Consider the following 16,553-nt stretch of genomic DNA (forward strand, 5'->3'; position numbering starts at 1 on the left):
AGGGTGATGCTGCATTTAAGTGCACAAGAAGAAAAACAGTCAAAACTAAAATATGTCCTGTTTTATATCCGATGGCTGCTGCTGATGGGTTTGAGTCCACCTTAATATGGAAGGATTTCCCTATCAAAGTACCTGCAAGTTGCAAAAAGCACAGCCGAATGAACGCTATGTTCAATTTTTGCTCTAAAGAGATTATTCATTTCACGTCTAATTACGAGACAATAATGTGATATTTGTGTAGCTTTAAGTAAATCACAAAAATCCTTGAGATTGAAATGCATATTGCAATTTCTGAATAATTACTACCCGTGTTATGTCCGTCATCTAATATATGGTCAGTTGTCCGCTGAATGCGAAGCGGAATACTCCCACGGTCCGTGAAGGCACTTTCCTCCGACGTCACTTTGAATGAAAAAGTCGCGCTCAGCTGTGGACGGAGCAGAGGGAGGCGTGCGACCATCCAGCGGAGTCCTCACTGCAGCAAGGAAAACAAACCCTCACTCAGTCACCGGGACTGCAAAGTTGGGCTTCTGCAGTTTTTGTTTTTTTTTTTTCCCCTCCCGATTATGGCTGACCATCTTTTACATTATAATGACTCGGCTGGGGTTGGGAACAGATTCGCCCGTAAAGGTGCTTTGCGGCAGAAAAATGTGCATGAAGTAAAAAACCATAAATTTATTGCTCGGTTTTTCAAGCAACCAACGTTCTGCAGCCACTGTACAGACTTCATATGGTAAGTTGCAATGATGCTCACCTTTCTTATTAGAAATACGGGGACCTTTATCCAAGGATTTCAGCTGCAGAATTTGCATGGATGTTTTTTGTTTTTTTTTTTGGCAATGCATTTGTGATTCCGTAAGTTTGTTAACAAATACAGTTTGTATCAGATACAGATACTTCCAAAGTGCATCAGTGCGCTCAGATCAGTTATAAAAAAAAAAAAAAAAAAAAAATCCTGATTGAAATTTTAAAGTCTTGTAAATAGTGGCTTCAGTAAAGTGTATTTCTTGAGTAATGCTTCCGTTTTGTTACAGGGGATTTGGGAAGCAAGGATTTCAATGCCAAGGTAAAGCACCTCTGTGTGTGCATATGTGTGTCTGTGTGTGTTGGAGGGTACATTAACTTTACAGTTTGGTGTATTTAATATATAAAAAAAACTGTTTTATGTTATGCACTAACTGATACAATTTTGCCATATAGCATAACAGGAGGCATAGAGAGAAATTCACACTTTAAACAAGAGCTTGCACAGCAGCATCAGTTTGAAAAGTTTTATTTTTCTTCTGGAGGAAACACCAGCCTGTAATCAAACAGCAGATATTTAATGATTCAAATTTGAAAGCAGTCATTTCACATTCACATCAGACATTAACTGTTACTTAAACATACCTTTTCAATGCACCTTACACCTCCAGCGCAGCTGCTCATTTTTGTGTAGGCTCGGTTAAACCTTTCATGCTTTTCCAGCTTTTCAGGTCCCAGGCAATTCAGCGGTAATGTTGCGAGTAGATGGTATTTGCCTGATGAAATCTCCCTCTTTGGTAGTAGTTACTTGATTGAGCAATATGAATAGGCCTAAGCCCGAATTTTGCCCAGTGTTTTGGAGGTGGGATTGGCTGGCCGACTTGGATAACCTTGAAGTTCTGGAAGTTCTGAAAGAATGGGGTTTGTAGTAGTTTTTCCATTTCACTGAAGTTGAGGTTCAGGAGATGATAGAGGCTGGAAAAAGATGGAAATCTCATCCAGAATGGATTTACATTCCAGGCTTTTCTGTAATTTCTCAATGCGAGTTTCTTCGGAGCAGAGTGATGGACAGCTGAAGGTCCTCTGCTGTGAGGAGCACTGGTGAAACCATTCACGCCAGTTTGAGAAGGTTCATATTTGAAGAATTCCTCAAAGAGGAAACGTGAACCATTGGACTCATCCGCGTCTGCACGAGAACTACTGTTTGCGTTCTGGAATTGGGAGCCGTAGCCTGAATTGACCACCCCGTATCCACCGCCGACTGCTTTAGGATACCAAATCCAAAAAGCAGAGGTCGCCTGAGGAGGAGAGGAAGAGGCAGGTGGTGGATTTACAGTTTGACTCACTGAATGAGTGTCAGCTCTAGGACGCTGGGAGATTGGCGTTTCACTCGCACTAATCACGTCAAGTGAAGGTGATTGGAGATGCTTCCCAAGCTGGGGCTTTGATGGAACGTCAAGCTTTGAATTCAGGCCCAAAGGAGACTTGAATAGTTTGTCAAGGTTTTGTACTTCCCATGATCTCGATGCGCCGTTTTCAAGCTTCTCTCCTTTACGAGCACTTGGTCTCCTGAGATGATTTTGCCGAGATAAATCCAGCAGAGGGAAGACCGTATGTTTACTGTATTTTTCATACACATGGCCTGCTGGCTGGGTAGTTGAAGCATGCCATTTTATCTCATCGATAATCGAAGGGATAAAAACTTCATTTTCCATTGCATTGAGTAGTTGATTCGACTTATCCATAACTGGAAATCCATAACCTGTCAATAGGACAAAAGAGTATAATCATCCACAGATATAAATCACAGTATGGCTAAAAAATAGAATAAATCATTACCTGTTATCACAGGTGAACCATTGCTGCCACCAAAGAGCAAAGAAATTAAGCAAAGCCAGGGAACCCTTTAAAAGAGGGGGAAAAAAAAACCATCTGATTTAGATTTCCTGTCAGAATGTACTTAAAAACAACTAAAATATACGAGACATACCACAAAAGGAGTCCACAAGACATAGCTGACTCCCGAGAAGCAGCGCCTTGCGCTCCTCAGATGTTGTAACTTAATCCAGGCAGATTATATCTGGGATTCAAAGTAAACTCCATCCTGCCTTACACACTCAACGGCGTGTCTTATATGAGCACTCCTGTTTCCTAACTCAGACCTCCACCAGCAGCTGCTCCCAAAGCAATCAGTGGTCAAGTTGTCAACAGGTGTAGTGGTGAGATGGCTCCACCCACCGCCTCGCTGGGAAACTCATCCAACTCATCCAATCCTGTGAGGTTGTGCAAAAACATTTCCTCCTGTTGCTTTTCTTTAAAGAACACCTTCTGCACACATGTAGTCAGGATGTATATAATAAAATCTATGTGGTCAATGTTTTTATCAGACATCTATTCCTTCTCCTGCTGGTCTGTGTCATTCTGCAGCTCATATTATTGAGTGTTGGTGCAGTGAGAAGATCTCTGACTTCATTTGTCCATCTGCCCAGACCGCTCGCCGCTGTTTATCCTACGTGTTTTTGTGTGCCTTAACAGAAGCTTTGACCAGCTTTTAAAAGTCACAGTTCCTATTTTTAGAAAGATGAAAACATGACGGATGACGCTGCGTTCCTGCTCACAGCACGCTGCGCTTTGCATGTACCGATTACGCTGCGCACAGATTGTTTCTCTAATTCCTTAGATCCGCTATGAATTCATATTGCAGTGAGAATAAGCTGCCAACCTGCAGTTCTGTTTGTCATGTAAGCACAAATGGATCCTGGAAGCGCACTGACAGATACATGGTCTTTGTTGTAAGATCTTGCTCTGGCGGATTGTGGATTGGAGATGCTCTGCAGCTTTTAGAAACATTTTGTGAAATGATGCCAGGATGGCTCCATGCCCTGTCAGCAATTCATAGAAGGAACTAATATTGTTATTTTTTTGCAAAGTTGATGAGTGACTTGATATTAGTTTTAAATCCAATTCCAAACATTTATCATAAAGAACATTAAATTTTCTGCATGAATACAAACTCCGGCACAAAGATTTGGTTTCTGAGAGCTATTAAAAAGGTTGCAGTGTGTCTGCTAGCTTTACTTTATGGTTTCTCAGGCGTGTGCAGATTTCAGACTTTGTGAATAACTATGGCTTGCTCATCATTCAGATGAACTGTTTATATCTGGTCACAGCAGGAACTCTTTCAAGATGTGACTCACATCTATTCAGTTAAAACACTTGTTTTTCCCCTTCTATAAATTTCACTTTGTAATTTCTTGCATGGCTCACTGGAAGTGCGAGCTTCTCTGACGCGGTCGGCTGTGGAGAAACAGCCGCGGTGTTACATCCGGTCATATGGACATGCTGGGGTACATGTTACACACCCTCACAGTATAGACTCAGCGTGGACGTCACCGCCTCTCGCCTCTCTCCGTCTCACTGTGCTGGCAATGGTTTTTCTGTCAATGTCACTCCTATTTTTAATTTAATGAGAGAAAAATACATCTTGTGAATGGTATACACAGGCCTTCTGCAGAGATCCAAACTACATAACACTGATGACAACTTGCAGAGGTTGCAAGGTTTTAAACTTGAGATATTTTTACTGTTTTCTCACCTTTCTTTATTGAGCAGCGGCAAATAAATATGGATTGACATAATACTCGTAGGAATGTTTGCTCTGAGTGGCATGAGAGTGTACAGGTGTCCTGGGAAGGGTTTACACCGTAAAACGTGTGTGATTTCTTGTTTATCTTGCTTGCCCTTTTTAAATTGTTCTGTGCTCAGGAGTGCGTCCCCCTGCTAATGCCGACTAAACAAGCCCCATTACTAATGCATGGAAAACATGCCTTGTCTCGGCAGACAAAGAGCGGCTCTAGTTGTGCCTCAGGTTAATGGAGGTCGTATATAATCTGTACACCGAATGGTGAAAGATGTTTTTCAGCGTGAGAGACGCTAATTTAGTCAAACCTTAAGCTGACTTTTTATTTAGCAATGCGAGTTAGAGTCTTTAATAATTTCTGCCGCATGTACATATAACCCAGTATGAGAGAACTTCAAGTTCAGCTTCCATGCAGTCTTTAAGTTAACAATTTAATAACACTCAAACAGAAATATGTGACAAAAGTCTTTCAAGCAAGTCAGAATCAGTTCATGCGTGCTACTTTGCACATAATCCGGTTTGCAGCACAACGTCTCCATCATCAGATCATCTCACTGTGGGTGAGTGTTTCCACGTTGGATTTGCCACCATGCTGGATACTCTGCTCCCCCCCCCCCCCCCCCCCCCCCCCCCCCCCCCCCCTCTCCTCCACCCCTTTGGCCTCCCAGTCCTCCCCAGCCTTTGAAGTGGAGCGTCTGTGGAAATGACTGTGCCATCTGGAGAGTCACGAACCCATCGCTGGGAGGAGAACGCCGCGTATGGACACAAGAAAGGCGAGAGATGGAGGGACAGGCGGTTGGAAGTAGAACAAGACGGGGGAGATGGCTTTGAAAAGAGGATGCAAAGATGCTAAGGTGGAGGCGAAAGATAAGAGGAAAAACGCTAGACTGAATGAACACAACTCCATGGGAGGGTGCGAGATGAAGAGGACAAAATTATCTTTTATACATTTTTGTCTTTTACTGCAAAGTTTTGGTAAAATATAGCAGACAGTGCGAAGACAGGTGAATGTTGTCTCTGTATATCTGTAGTGATGCATCAGATTGATGTGCTTGCAGAAACTGGGTGATACTTGAGAAATGGAGTGTAATTTGGATAATAGTTGACTAGTTAGACGGGACTGATTAACTCTTACTTTGGTAAGTCGGGCGAAGAGATTTTACTCAACTTCTGAATGGCAGTGGCTTTACAGAGGGGTAGATAACTCTCATTCTTGAAGCCTTTACGGCAACAAAAACAACAAAAGAAAATTAATAGCAAAATGTGTCCAGCAGCAAGAAAATAATGAAAAGTTTCTTAGAGTCCACCCAAATATCAAAGATCAGAACTTGTCAACAATTTGCTTTCTTGAGATCAGAGTTTCAAGCGTGAAGTTGGCTCGGAGCAGAGACGTCATCATGGCTGCATGAAGTGTGAGACGTCACTGTAATCAATATTTTTGATGTTTTTACTGCAACTAAGAGCTTTTATGTCATTTAAATTTCCCGTTCACACTTTGTCCTAGTGTTAACAGGTTATAAAGTTTCGATGTTCATGTAAATGGAGTTGTTTCTATTTCAGTGTGGAACTTGTTTTTCTTTTTTTTTTTTTTTCTTTTTTTTTACAAGAAAGTGTCGCCATTCCAAATTAGAAATTCTAAGTTAAAAGACAATGCAATGTCATTATTTATGTAACAAATAGACACAAGCATGCACTTTTGGAAGTAGCACAATAAAACCTTTGATACTCCTGCTCCTCTATTAATGTTCCCTCAATGATCTCCATGTGACTGACCAAACAATTTGTTTCTGTTTACTCCATCAAATATTCAGATAGACTCTTTCCTCTATAACTACTTCATTTGGGAGCATTTTCGAGATCACCGGTGTTTGCACTTTGTTGAGTTTGCTCACTCTACTAAATTACTGTGTGCAGCTCTTTGCTTCTCTGCTGACATCTTCAAAAACCATCGCCGGCTCACTTTTTGTACCATTTGAAACATACATTTGCATATCAGCTGCAGCCAGTGTGCCCACTCTGATATCCAAGCTCGTGACTCTTCTAACAATAATTAAATCGCCATCATGTGCACAAATGAGGGTGTTGGGTGTCGATTGCTCCACCACCCTGCGGGACGCCTGCTACCCCTGTGGGCGGTCGCTCGCATGCCGGTCGGCGCCATGAGCCCTGATAGCAGCGGAGGTGCGGAGCCAATCACTTCCTGTGCTCTGATCGAAGCAGCGGGCCTCGTTAACCAATCGCCGCTGAGCAGGAGTGAGGGGGCGCGGGAACACGGGAGCAGGAGTCGACTCTTAATGGGAAGCCCCAAATAATAAACAAGTTACGCAACAGTGAGCTCAGACGCGGCGCTGCTTCTCTCAAGTGACGTTTTTGAGATCTGAAGGATCCTCCTACCCCTCTCTGCTCTGAGTGTGAAGATGGCCTGGATATGTTAATTCATTAATTCTTGTTTGAGTTATTGTAGAAAGCTGATCTAAAGCTTGTTACTGTGATTTCTATTTTTTTTTTAACTCAATTTTCTGCTCAGTGGGCCGTGCATGTTCTTTCCGCTGTGCATTAATTTTCTTTTCCACCACTTTTGTCGGAGATAGCAAAAGTCAAGGAAATCAGGCTGAGTTATTTTATTGTTTACAAGTATCAGAATTTGTAAGCTTCACATTTTATGAATCATCAGGAAGAAACAAAGGTTTAAAAAAAAAATGAAGCTAAACTTCTTTTACAGCCAGAAAAATATCCACCAAGATTAGAGGCAAAAATGAAATGCGGTGCGGTGAAGGCAAAATATCTGAGATTTCCCTTCAAATGTGTGATCCAACGACTGAAATATCAGAATGATTTCTTGACAGGCTCAAAAATCTTGCGGCTGTTTCTTTCAGCTTCACCTCCAAACATATTTCAAACACCTCTTCAAAGTGATCAAGCTTTGCACAAGAAGGGAAAAGAATCTGCTTGGTTCTAATTAAAATCGTCAGTGAGGGGAAAACACTCTCGCTTTCTTCAATATATCAGTGATTTGAAACCTTTTCCCAGCTCTGTGGCACTAATTACACCAGGAGTGGAAGCTTAGCTGGCCCGGATAATCGTTTTGCAACTCGGCCTCTGATTCACACTCAGGTTCCTTTCTACTATTGAGTATTTGCTCTCTGTTTTGCCCCCTCCCTTCTCCACTTTCTCCAAGTCTGTCACTATTGCCTTTCCCTTCGCTCCTCACATGACTGCTATGGCAACAAAGTGGCCCATTTCAATTTTGTTATCATGGTAACAGCTCTTCTGGGCAGTGTCGATGTCTTTTATGCTATCAGATTGTATTCACGCTCAGTGATTACAGCTCCCCTGGTCTTGTTCAGTCTTGAGTACTGTACATCCAGCTGATTAAAGAGATGATATAGTGGAGCTATTCATATAAAGGCCTCTGTTGTGTTCATATCAATTCTCAGTCCTTGGTTGTAGTAATGGCTGCATGTTTTTTTATATAATGAAATATAGTTTGTGTTGTCTGTGAAGCTGAATGCATCCATTCATCTTCTACAATGCTTTACTCATCCATGCACAGGAAGATCGTGCAAACTGCAGAACAGCCTCCACGTCCAGCTCAGGCTTAAAGCACGCACTGTTGCTATGAGGGGGGAATACATCTTCTTTGCACTGCTTGTCTACTTAAAAAAAATGTTACAAAGTCAAAAAATATCAGTTCTCATTAATCTTTGCAGAATCAGAGGCTTGATTGAATTGTCAAACCTTGACAGTTCGTACCCCAAAGGCTTCTGGATGTGTGTACCAGTTAACAGCGCTAAATACGGAGCAATAAGGGGATTGTCACAGTGTTGATACCAGATGAAGAGCTCTCATTAAAACTACAATGTAGAGACAGAATGAGGAGGAGGAGCAGGAGCAGCAGCAGGGAGAACTGGAAGCAGGAAGGAGTGATCATGACAGGATAACAGAAGTGGGAAACTTAAAGCACCGTTCCACACAAAGCCTTTAGTTGTTTTTTTTTATTATTAGAAGTGTTGTACAACAAATCTCTCTGAGACTTTTGATGTAGAACAGCAGAAGTCAAGTATTGGGTTTTCAAGCCGGTAAATTAATGTGGCTCTAATATATGAGAAGGAATATTGAATTTACCTGTCTTTCATTGTGTGTCGGCACAAGTAGGATCATGAATAAGCATGTCTTTATATAACTGAGTTAACCTGGATGTGGAGAACATGCAAACCTTAGAAAGTCCCAGCCTGGGTTCAAATCAGGGCCTTCCTGCTTAGAGGTGAGAATACTGACAGACTGTGATGCATTAGAAGACATCTGCAGCCTAAAAGCATTAAATTGGGTTTGTTGGTTACAAAATATAGATCCCATTAGATTTTAACTGGCACATTATTTCCAGCAACGCCTTCACCGTGACCTGCAGTTCTTAAACACAACTCATCCATTAGAGAATCCTACACAGAACGCCCCCCATAAACCCCCATGAGCTCCAAACCCACAACAGTATTTACTGCACATGCATTTTGGCTTTGCCAACACGTCCAAAACTCTGGGTCAGAGGTCATGAACAGGCTCCCGGAGGCACTCTGCCCCAGCATCCCTGTCCGCCCAACACTCACACTACCAGGTGATACTCATAATAATGAGCACTGAAAATCGCCATAAAAAAAACAAACAAAAAAAAACATTGTTAAACTGGAAAGATGAAGGCAAGATATCCACAACGCAAAGGTTAAATCTGATTACCGGCCTTTAAAACCTCAAAAAACTAGCAGCTCTCTCAACAAAAAGACTATGATAAAACATGGTTTCCATCTCCATTCATATAATCCCTGCAACGCTGAACCCTCTTTACATCCACAGAACTCTGGCAAACCATAGTGTTTGCACAACACTGTTTAAGTTGTTATTATATGTCACCTTCCACTGTCTTGAGTTGGTTCCTTTGTCTGTGTTTGTGTCACGTCACTGCCCCCCCCCCAAAAAAAAAATACACTGATTCTCTGAGATCTGGTAGAGATAGAAATGTGAAGTTGAGGTGTCAAAAAAGAAAAAGAAATATATATAGAAATATATATATATATATATATATATATATAGAGATATATATAGAGATATATATAGAGATATATATATATATATATAGATATTTATACTATATGTTGTTCTCTTTGTACTTCTCTTTTTAAATTACAATACTTTCATCAGTACTATAATATCCACCTCTCTGACTTAATATAATTCATTCAGGCATGATATTTGTTTGTGCAAGTATGTCTTTACTTTGGAGGCAATAAAAGGGTGTGCTTCACCTGAATGCTGCCTTTTTTTTTCACACACACACACACACACACACACACACACACACACACACACACGCAGTATCATTATCCGTCATGAATCCACCTTGGTTTCTCCCTGTTGTCACCTGCCTACTAGAAAACGGTTTCAACTCACACAATAAATCCACTTTTACCCCCCCATCTTCAACAGATACGCCAAACTCTTGCCAGATATGCCATCGTGGTGTGCCAGGGTTCCCATGGTAACAGCACTTGGCCCTCATGCTGCCTGTGACGTGCCAGATATCTGACAGCTAGTGCGCCCCAGACAATCACACCCCCCCAAAACATCCCCTCTTCCAGAGCAAAGTCTTGAATCAAAATGCAACGCGGGAGTTTGACATCAACTCCTCCAATTTCCACTCACATGTGTAAACCCTAATTGCTGAGACAATGCGTCTGTGAGCGTGTCTGGGTGGATTATTTTATGATTTTATATATGATCAACAGTGCAGATCAAGTTGTGAATGAAGGATAAAATCCCAGAGCAAGTGAACGCACACCCTGGAGCCGAAAAAAAACGGGGAGGACACCATTTCATATCAAATTCATGACAATACCCGGAGCAACAGTGACCGCCAACAAGTGCAATATTTTCATGCGAACAGACTGTCTCAGCAGATCAAGTCACAGTGTTTTGCTTGCGTAACACAATGTCATCTGGTGACATTAAAAAGGGGTCTTTTTGGAGGCATTACTCAGCTGAGAGTGGGTTGTTAATTGTCAGGGAGCTGCCCGTGTGTTTTTGCTGAGACACAATGCCATGTAATAAGATGACACATGCCGTTCCCTCGTAATCTCTATTTTAACAAACAAAGGCAAAAGAGCAGTGGGAGAGGCCTCGGGGGGCGGGTGGGGGGGGGGAGTCTCGCAGGAGAGTTGCACAAGTGAGGATGCCGTGTTGGAAGAATATGTGTGATTCTCTCCTTAAAAAAAAAAAAAAAAAAAAAACTTATGCGGGGCTGCTCTTGTGTGTGCTGTAAACAACAACAGCGAGTGGCAGGAGCAGTCACAGCACTGTGATTTAATCTTGGTGGTTGCCAAAAATGGCACCAAGAGGAGAGACAGAAGAGATGTCTGACAAGATCCAATAAACGGCTGACTCCGAGTGCCGCCTCAAACACGCTGATAACTTTCTACCATACTGTTCAAGCATCTGCTGCCGAGTGACTCTCTCCTCCTAGTACGGTTTCGGCGTGTTTATTAGTTTTTCTCTTTTGAAGGACTGGTGTAGGCACCAGCCTGAAGGTGGTGTAGTGGTTCGTCTGTCGCCTCACAGCGGTCTTTTCTGTTCATGTTCTCCTTCCCGGTTTGAGAATGTTTTTTTTTCGGTTTTATGCTTTTGCTTTAACCCTGTGGTGCATCGAGGACCAGTCCACAGTTTGCTTGGTCTTTTGGCCATTCTGAGCTGGTACCGGCCTTCAGGACTCAGCTTCCCACTGCCGGATGAAGCAGGTAGATGAATGGACGTTAGAGCCCTTCCAGATCTGCACTGTTTATTTACATGTATGGATAATATATGAACAGGATGGTCGTCATGTTCTCATCCGCCTCTATTGAAGAATGTTTCTGTTGCAGACCTGGTTTCTGCATGGTCTGTTTGTATGAATGTAAATTTCTGTCTCTGTGTTGGCTCTGTCATCGACTGAGAGCTGGTCCAGGATGTACTCTGCTTTTTCTCCATCGTGAGCCGTGATCAGCTGGTGCCCAAAGGTTGATTAAAGCTATTATCAACATCACGGATGAATGTTAGAGGCACATTCTGGCTTTACTACGCTAATTTCCTTGTCCACATGTATATGCACAGGGCAGCATTGTAATGTAGTGATTAGCTCATTCCCCAGTGACCCTACTTTGGCTAAAGTGGGGATCAGAGATGGATGGGTAGATTAGTCGTGCCTGTTAATGAGTTTGCATCACAGCGTTCTTGTTGGACTATTCCACTCATGGACAGGCTGACACGGGGAAAGCACCCAGCTGGAGAAGGCTGGGAGTGTTTTAACGGCCGGAGGATGGAAGACACTGAACCTTCCTCCTTCAATAATGCATGGCGCTCCAGTGATTTATATAAAGGACACTTTCAGCACATTCAACAAAGGGACCGCCACCCCACGCTTAACCTCACTTTTTGTACACTATCTGTCTGAAACATCAGCTGCTTTGATTATTGTCTGAGACTCAAACGTGGACGGATCGATATCGAAAGTGTGCAGTTTGCAGTGTCAACAGCAGAGCTTTCTATAGAGGGAAAGACCGTCCCCGGGGGAATTCAGAGCAGAAGCGTTCACCTCCACTCGTCTCACCACTCCAGCTGTGCTTAATGAATTCTGCGGCGATTACACCCACGGCTATTCCGGGAGTGGTTTAAGTCAGAGATATCAGTCTTGACCCACATAAGGTGAGCACAATGTGCACTCGGGAGGATTTCTCGCAGGCTGGGTCGCTGGCTGAAAGCCTGTGCATATGGGACCGGAGGGTCCTCAGGTATCACACCTGCAGGTTGTACGAACGGAGATAAAAAAGAGCGTTTTTTTTTTGTTTTTGTTTTTTTTTTTTTACGTGCCACTTCTTTGCTGGATCTCTGATTCTCACTCACAGTTTCACAAATCTGTGTTGTACAACCTTGGAAAGACTGCTGAGGGATACAAATCAATAGGTTTAATATACACGACTTTGCTGCAACACAGAAAACAAACAAACAAAAAAAAAAAGCCAAGAACCATTATTGATTGATGCAGTTTCCACATTCAAATGTGAAAAGACAAACCTAGTCTGACAGGCGAACTTCAATAGTGTAGCTCTCAGTATTTTTCTCAGCTGAAGCTGTCAGTTTACTTCAGTTTGACTTCTCAACCTGACAGCTATTCTCCAAGAAAGAAAAAGCAGAAAGTTTTATCATAAATATAAATTATTGCATAGATAAATGAATAATTGTTGCAGATTCCTGTCAGCTGTTTGCCTCTTATCCTTAATTTCTCTGTCAGTGTTTTTTTTTTTCTTCATTTTTTTTCAGGTTGCTGCGGGTAAAGATGCCAAACTGTTATGTAAAAAGTAGAATCATGCTGAGAAAAGAGAGATGAGCAAGGTGCAGATGAAATGGAACTAAAAGGCGTATGCTGTAATAGATGAGAAGCTGTGAGTGTGTGTGTGTGTCTGTGTGTGTGTGTGTGTGAAAGATGGACACATGGGACTTCCCGGTCTCACAATAATACTTCTGCTATTTCTGTGCAAGGACAAAGATGCAGGTAGACAGGGCGGCAGGGAGGATCGGGCAGAGACAGAAGGTTGGAGAATGTATGTGCCAGTTTTCTGAAGCGTGCACTTCTTCTTCCTGCTCCTGCTGCGTGTGTGTGTGTGTGTGTGTTTATGCATTTTGAGGGTCACCTGGTAAGAGACTGCAGCTTGGCTCTTAGTCATCCTCACACCTCACTCCTTTTTTCTTTTTTTTTTCCTTTTAGCGTGACCATCCATCTGTCTCCATATTCAACACCAAAAACAAGATTCCCTGCTGTAAACAAATTAAAGTATGCTAATTTCCTACCTATACATAAGGTTAGAGCAAACACAGAGCAGCATGTGGAAGTTTTAATGAGCGTTTTCTGTTCTAAAAAAGAGAGAAAGAACAACTGAAAGCAGTTTGAAGTTTCCGAGCTGCGGTGTGTTTGAAGAGTCTTCGGGGTGCAGGAGAAACACACCCAGAAGCCAAACGTGTTCTTGATTCCTGTTCAGCTTTCTGGTGCTTTTGAACAAATGAGCTCATTTTGACGGTTCCAACTTTCTGAGGCACAACGGGAAAAATGTGGTCATGTTTACCATCTCGGGTTACTTTTCAGCCTTCTCTGGTTGCAAATTTGCACCATCACCAGTTACACGTTTTGATTTCTAAGACCGTTTATACATTCTCAATGGTTTATTGTTCACTACAACATTGCCATCTCACTCAGTATTGAATCCATGAATCCATACAGTAAGAACCCATAGTCCAGTGTCTAACGGAGGGATTCATTTGAGTAAAATCGTATCATCGCTTCACTGTCACGGTTATGTTCGCTTTCATACTGCTTTTTACTTAAATTCAAATTCAGTCATTTAATCAGTTTAAACACTGCTCTAAATATATTTGTGTAAAAAATCCTTGGTATTTGTTGCCGTTCACCTGTGAGCTGCCTGCTTTAGGAACATGCAGCTCAAGTCGTGGGTATTTGTTGCACTTCAAGCCAGTTCTGCTGACTTTAATGCCACTTGCTGGAGAACAGCACTGTGAGCAATGCACCATGTGCAGCCACACTTGGACATCAGGTATTTGTTCATTAAATTGTAAGCCTGAGCACATTTTATGAATTCTTCTTCTTTTTTTTTTTTGTTCCTTGACAGTGTGGGTGGTGTAGTATTCTTTACTTTTTATCCATCTCGCACCTGGTCGATTGTTGGGAAAATAATAGCTACACCGATTTCCAGTCACATGAATTCAAATATGCACGTGAGTGCTCTGATAAGTACGATTGATAACTGATAAATCTACATGCAGAGAAGGTTGTTGACAAATCCAGAAGGAAATTTAACCCACTTACAATAAATTCCTCAAACCAGCAGACACCAAGTGCGATGACAGCCTGGTGATGTACTCCAGGATATTTTAAAGCTCATTTGCCAGTCTTCATAAACTCTTTCAAGTAAAGTATTGGACATGTAAATAGAAGTAGATAACATGAATTCACTTAAATCTGCTCCTGCATTACATCGGTACCTCCTCCGAAGTGTTCCTCCCTCGTGATCTGTTGCGGTGGAGGAGGGCAGGGAGCACAGGGAGGCTGTCAACTCCGACTCCTAATTGAGGGTGTCACTGTTGTGTCTCCTCCCCATCTTTCCCAGCCCCTCTGCTCCACTCAGGGCAAATATAGCAGCAGGCACCACAGGGGAGAACCATGTTTTTTCTGGCATCCGCCTGGTAGAATGGAAGGAATTTCATCCTTTGATCTGAAATCTGTGCAACCCTCATTTCTAGGTTTTATGAGATTACAAGGGTCACTATGACTTTCATTTGGTGCTTTCTGTTCAGTTCTCAGTGTGTGTGTGATATTGTATTTCATCATTTACTCCAGAAGTGAACAAAATACAAATTTCCTGCCTAACACTAACTGGTTTCTTGTACTCTATGGATTAAATCAACATAGATTAGTTATTTATGCTTCCCCTCAGTAGGGGGATGATTTGTGCGGGGATGAGAAATTACCCATCTGATAAGCAGCACTGTGGTAATACCTTATAAAAACAGAGTGAGTGAAACCACATAACAACCTACTAGCTCAGCATTCAAATCAGAAAGAAACGCTAATGATGGAAAGTGTTCAGTCTGGTGCCCATACAGATCACCTGGACTGTTGTTGAAGTATGTCCTGAGAGTAAAAAGGTTGTCCGTCTCCATCCATCCATCCATCCATTCATCCATCCATACATGTATTTGGAAGATAAAAATTTTAAAAGATCTTTTAAATAAATCAGTGCAAACCACAAGATGATGTGTGACATTTACATCGAGTGACTTGTTAAAAATACCTACACAGCGTATATTTTGCATTTTCCTGAAGCTCTACTCTGAATAAAAAGTGTATACAAGATGGTTGAATATTGAAGTAAGATATTATGAAGGGTACTGTATAGTTTTTGAGATGTAAGCAGGCAAGTTTACTAAAATAACCGCCATCCTAAAGAGCAAATGGAGAGATGGAAGCACATGTTAACTTAAACGATCAGATAATATGAACACTTGAGTACCAGATTAACTCCTGCGCTAATGTGTCTTCCTATTTCCCAATTCCCTATTCCCATTGTCCCTAAATGCCTATTTGTGTCTCTTTGCCCCACATGAACATGGGATCTTGCACATGCGTTTTCCTGAAGGCTTCATAGATTTTGCTGTTGCTGCTACAAACGACACGTTTGTCTATAGAGCAGAAATAGTAAGCCATACATCAACCAAACCCCACCTGACAACAAACAGCAGGGCTGCTCACACCTACTCACACACACCGTGCACACGGCGTATAGTGAAGGTCGACTGTTTCTTTCAAAACAAACAATGTGGTCAGTATAGCGGCCGCTGAAGACGTGCGTCATCGCTGGAACACACTGGCCAGGCTCTGTAACGCGAACTGAAAGTCGGACAGGAGCCTTGACAAGTTAGTTCACTGTGTCAACAGTCCTTTGATCCCGGCCGGCTGCACGGACACCGCACGTCCCACCGGAACGGTGTGTGGCGGCGGAGGTGGTGAGAGAAGATTTAGGACTCCATGTGTAAAAGAGCAGCTCTTCACCTGGAGCCTCAGAGGGCTGGTAAGAAACAGTGGCAGAGAGAGAGAGAGGGAGAGAGGTGGGTGGAATCGTGTCTGAAAGTGAGGTTAACCACATTTGATGGGCTAAATTGCCCCACAGTAGAGAGCAGTTATAGAGAAGAGAAGGGTGTGAAGCTCAAAACCACTTGTCCTACAAACGACAAGGTTTTATTTTCCTTTTTTTGGTACCAATTTTGTTTTCGTGAAGACGACTTGTGTGATTACTTGGCTGCAGCAGCAAAGAAATCCCCACAAAAAGAGTGGAAAATGCATTCTACAATATTCTTTGATATGAATGCTCTGATGAAATTGATACCATTCCTTCAGGAAAGTTAGGATCACTGCCATAAACACACCATTTCAACTGTGAACCCCGGATCATGAATAAATCTGACTTCTAGTTTTTCTTCATCTTTAAAGCTTCTACGTGACAGAAGAAGACATACTGTGCAAAATCATTTGGTTGCTGTTACAGTAGCTGTAAAGCAGCTTGTGCGATGTGTCTTATAT

At 42.2% G+C, this 16,553-nt stretch overlaps 1 protein-coding gene and 1 long non-coding RNA gene across 3 annotated transcripts in view; one reads left to right on the top strand and one right to left on the bottom strand.

Annotated features, from left to right (window-relative positions):
• Positions 1–566: 566 nt before the first annotated feature.
• prkcab (protein kinase C, alpha, b) overlaps positions 567–16,553 on the top strand; it is an 85,923-nt gene continuing 69,936 nt past the window's right edge. For both annotated transcript variants that reach the window (XM_030088640.1, XM_030088641.1), the window contains exons 1-2: positions 567–733; positions 1,035–1,066. In XM_030088640.1, the coding sequence (XP_029944500.1) occupies positions 567–733; positions 1,035–1,066 (199 nt within the window). The remainder of the gene's footprint in view (positions 734–1,034; positions 1,067–16,553) is intronic.
• On the bottom strand, positions 2,155–2,943 carry LOC115386411 (uncharacterized). The gene is made up of 3 exons (XR_003931300.1): positions 2,735–2,943; positions 2,584–2,648; positions 2,155–2,506 (listed from the first exon to the last, which is right to left on the bottom strand). It is a non-coding gene; the product is annotated as an uncharacterized LOC115386411 (long non-coding RNA).

The sequence above is a fragment of the Salarias fasciatus genome, chromosome 4, assembly GCF_902148845.1.
Source record: "Salarias fasciatus chromosome 4, fSalaFa1.1, whole genome shotgun sequence".
NCBI lineage: Eukaryota > Metazoa > Chordata > Actinopteri > Blenniiformes > Blenniidae > Salarias > Salarias fasciatus.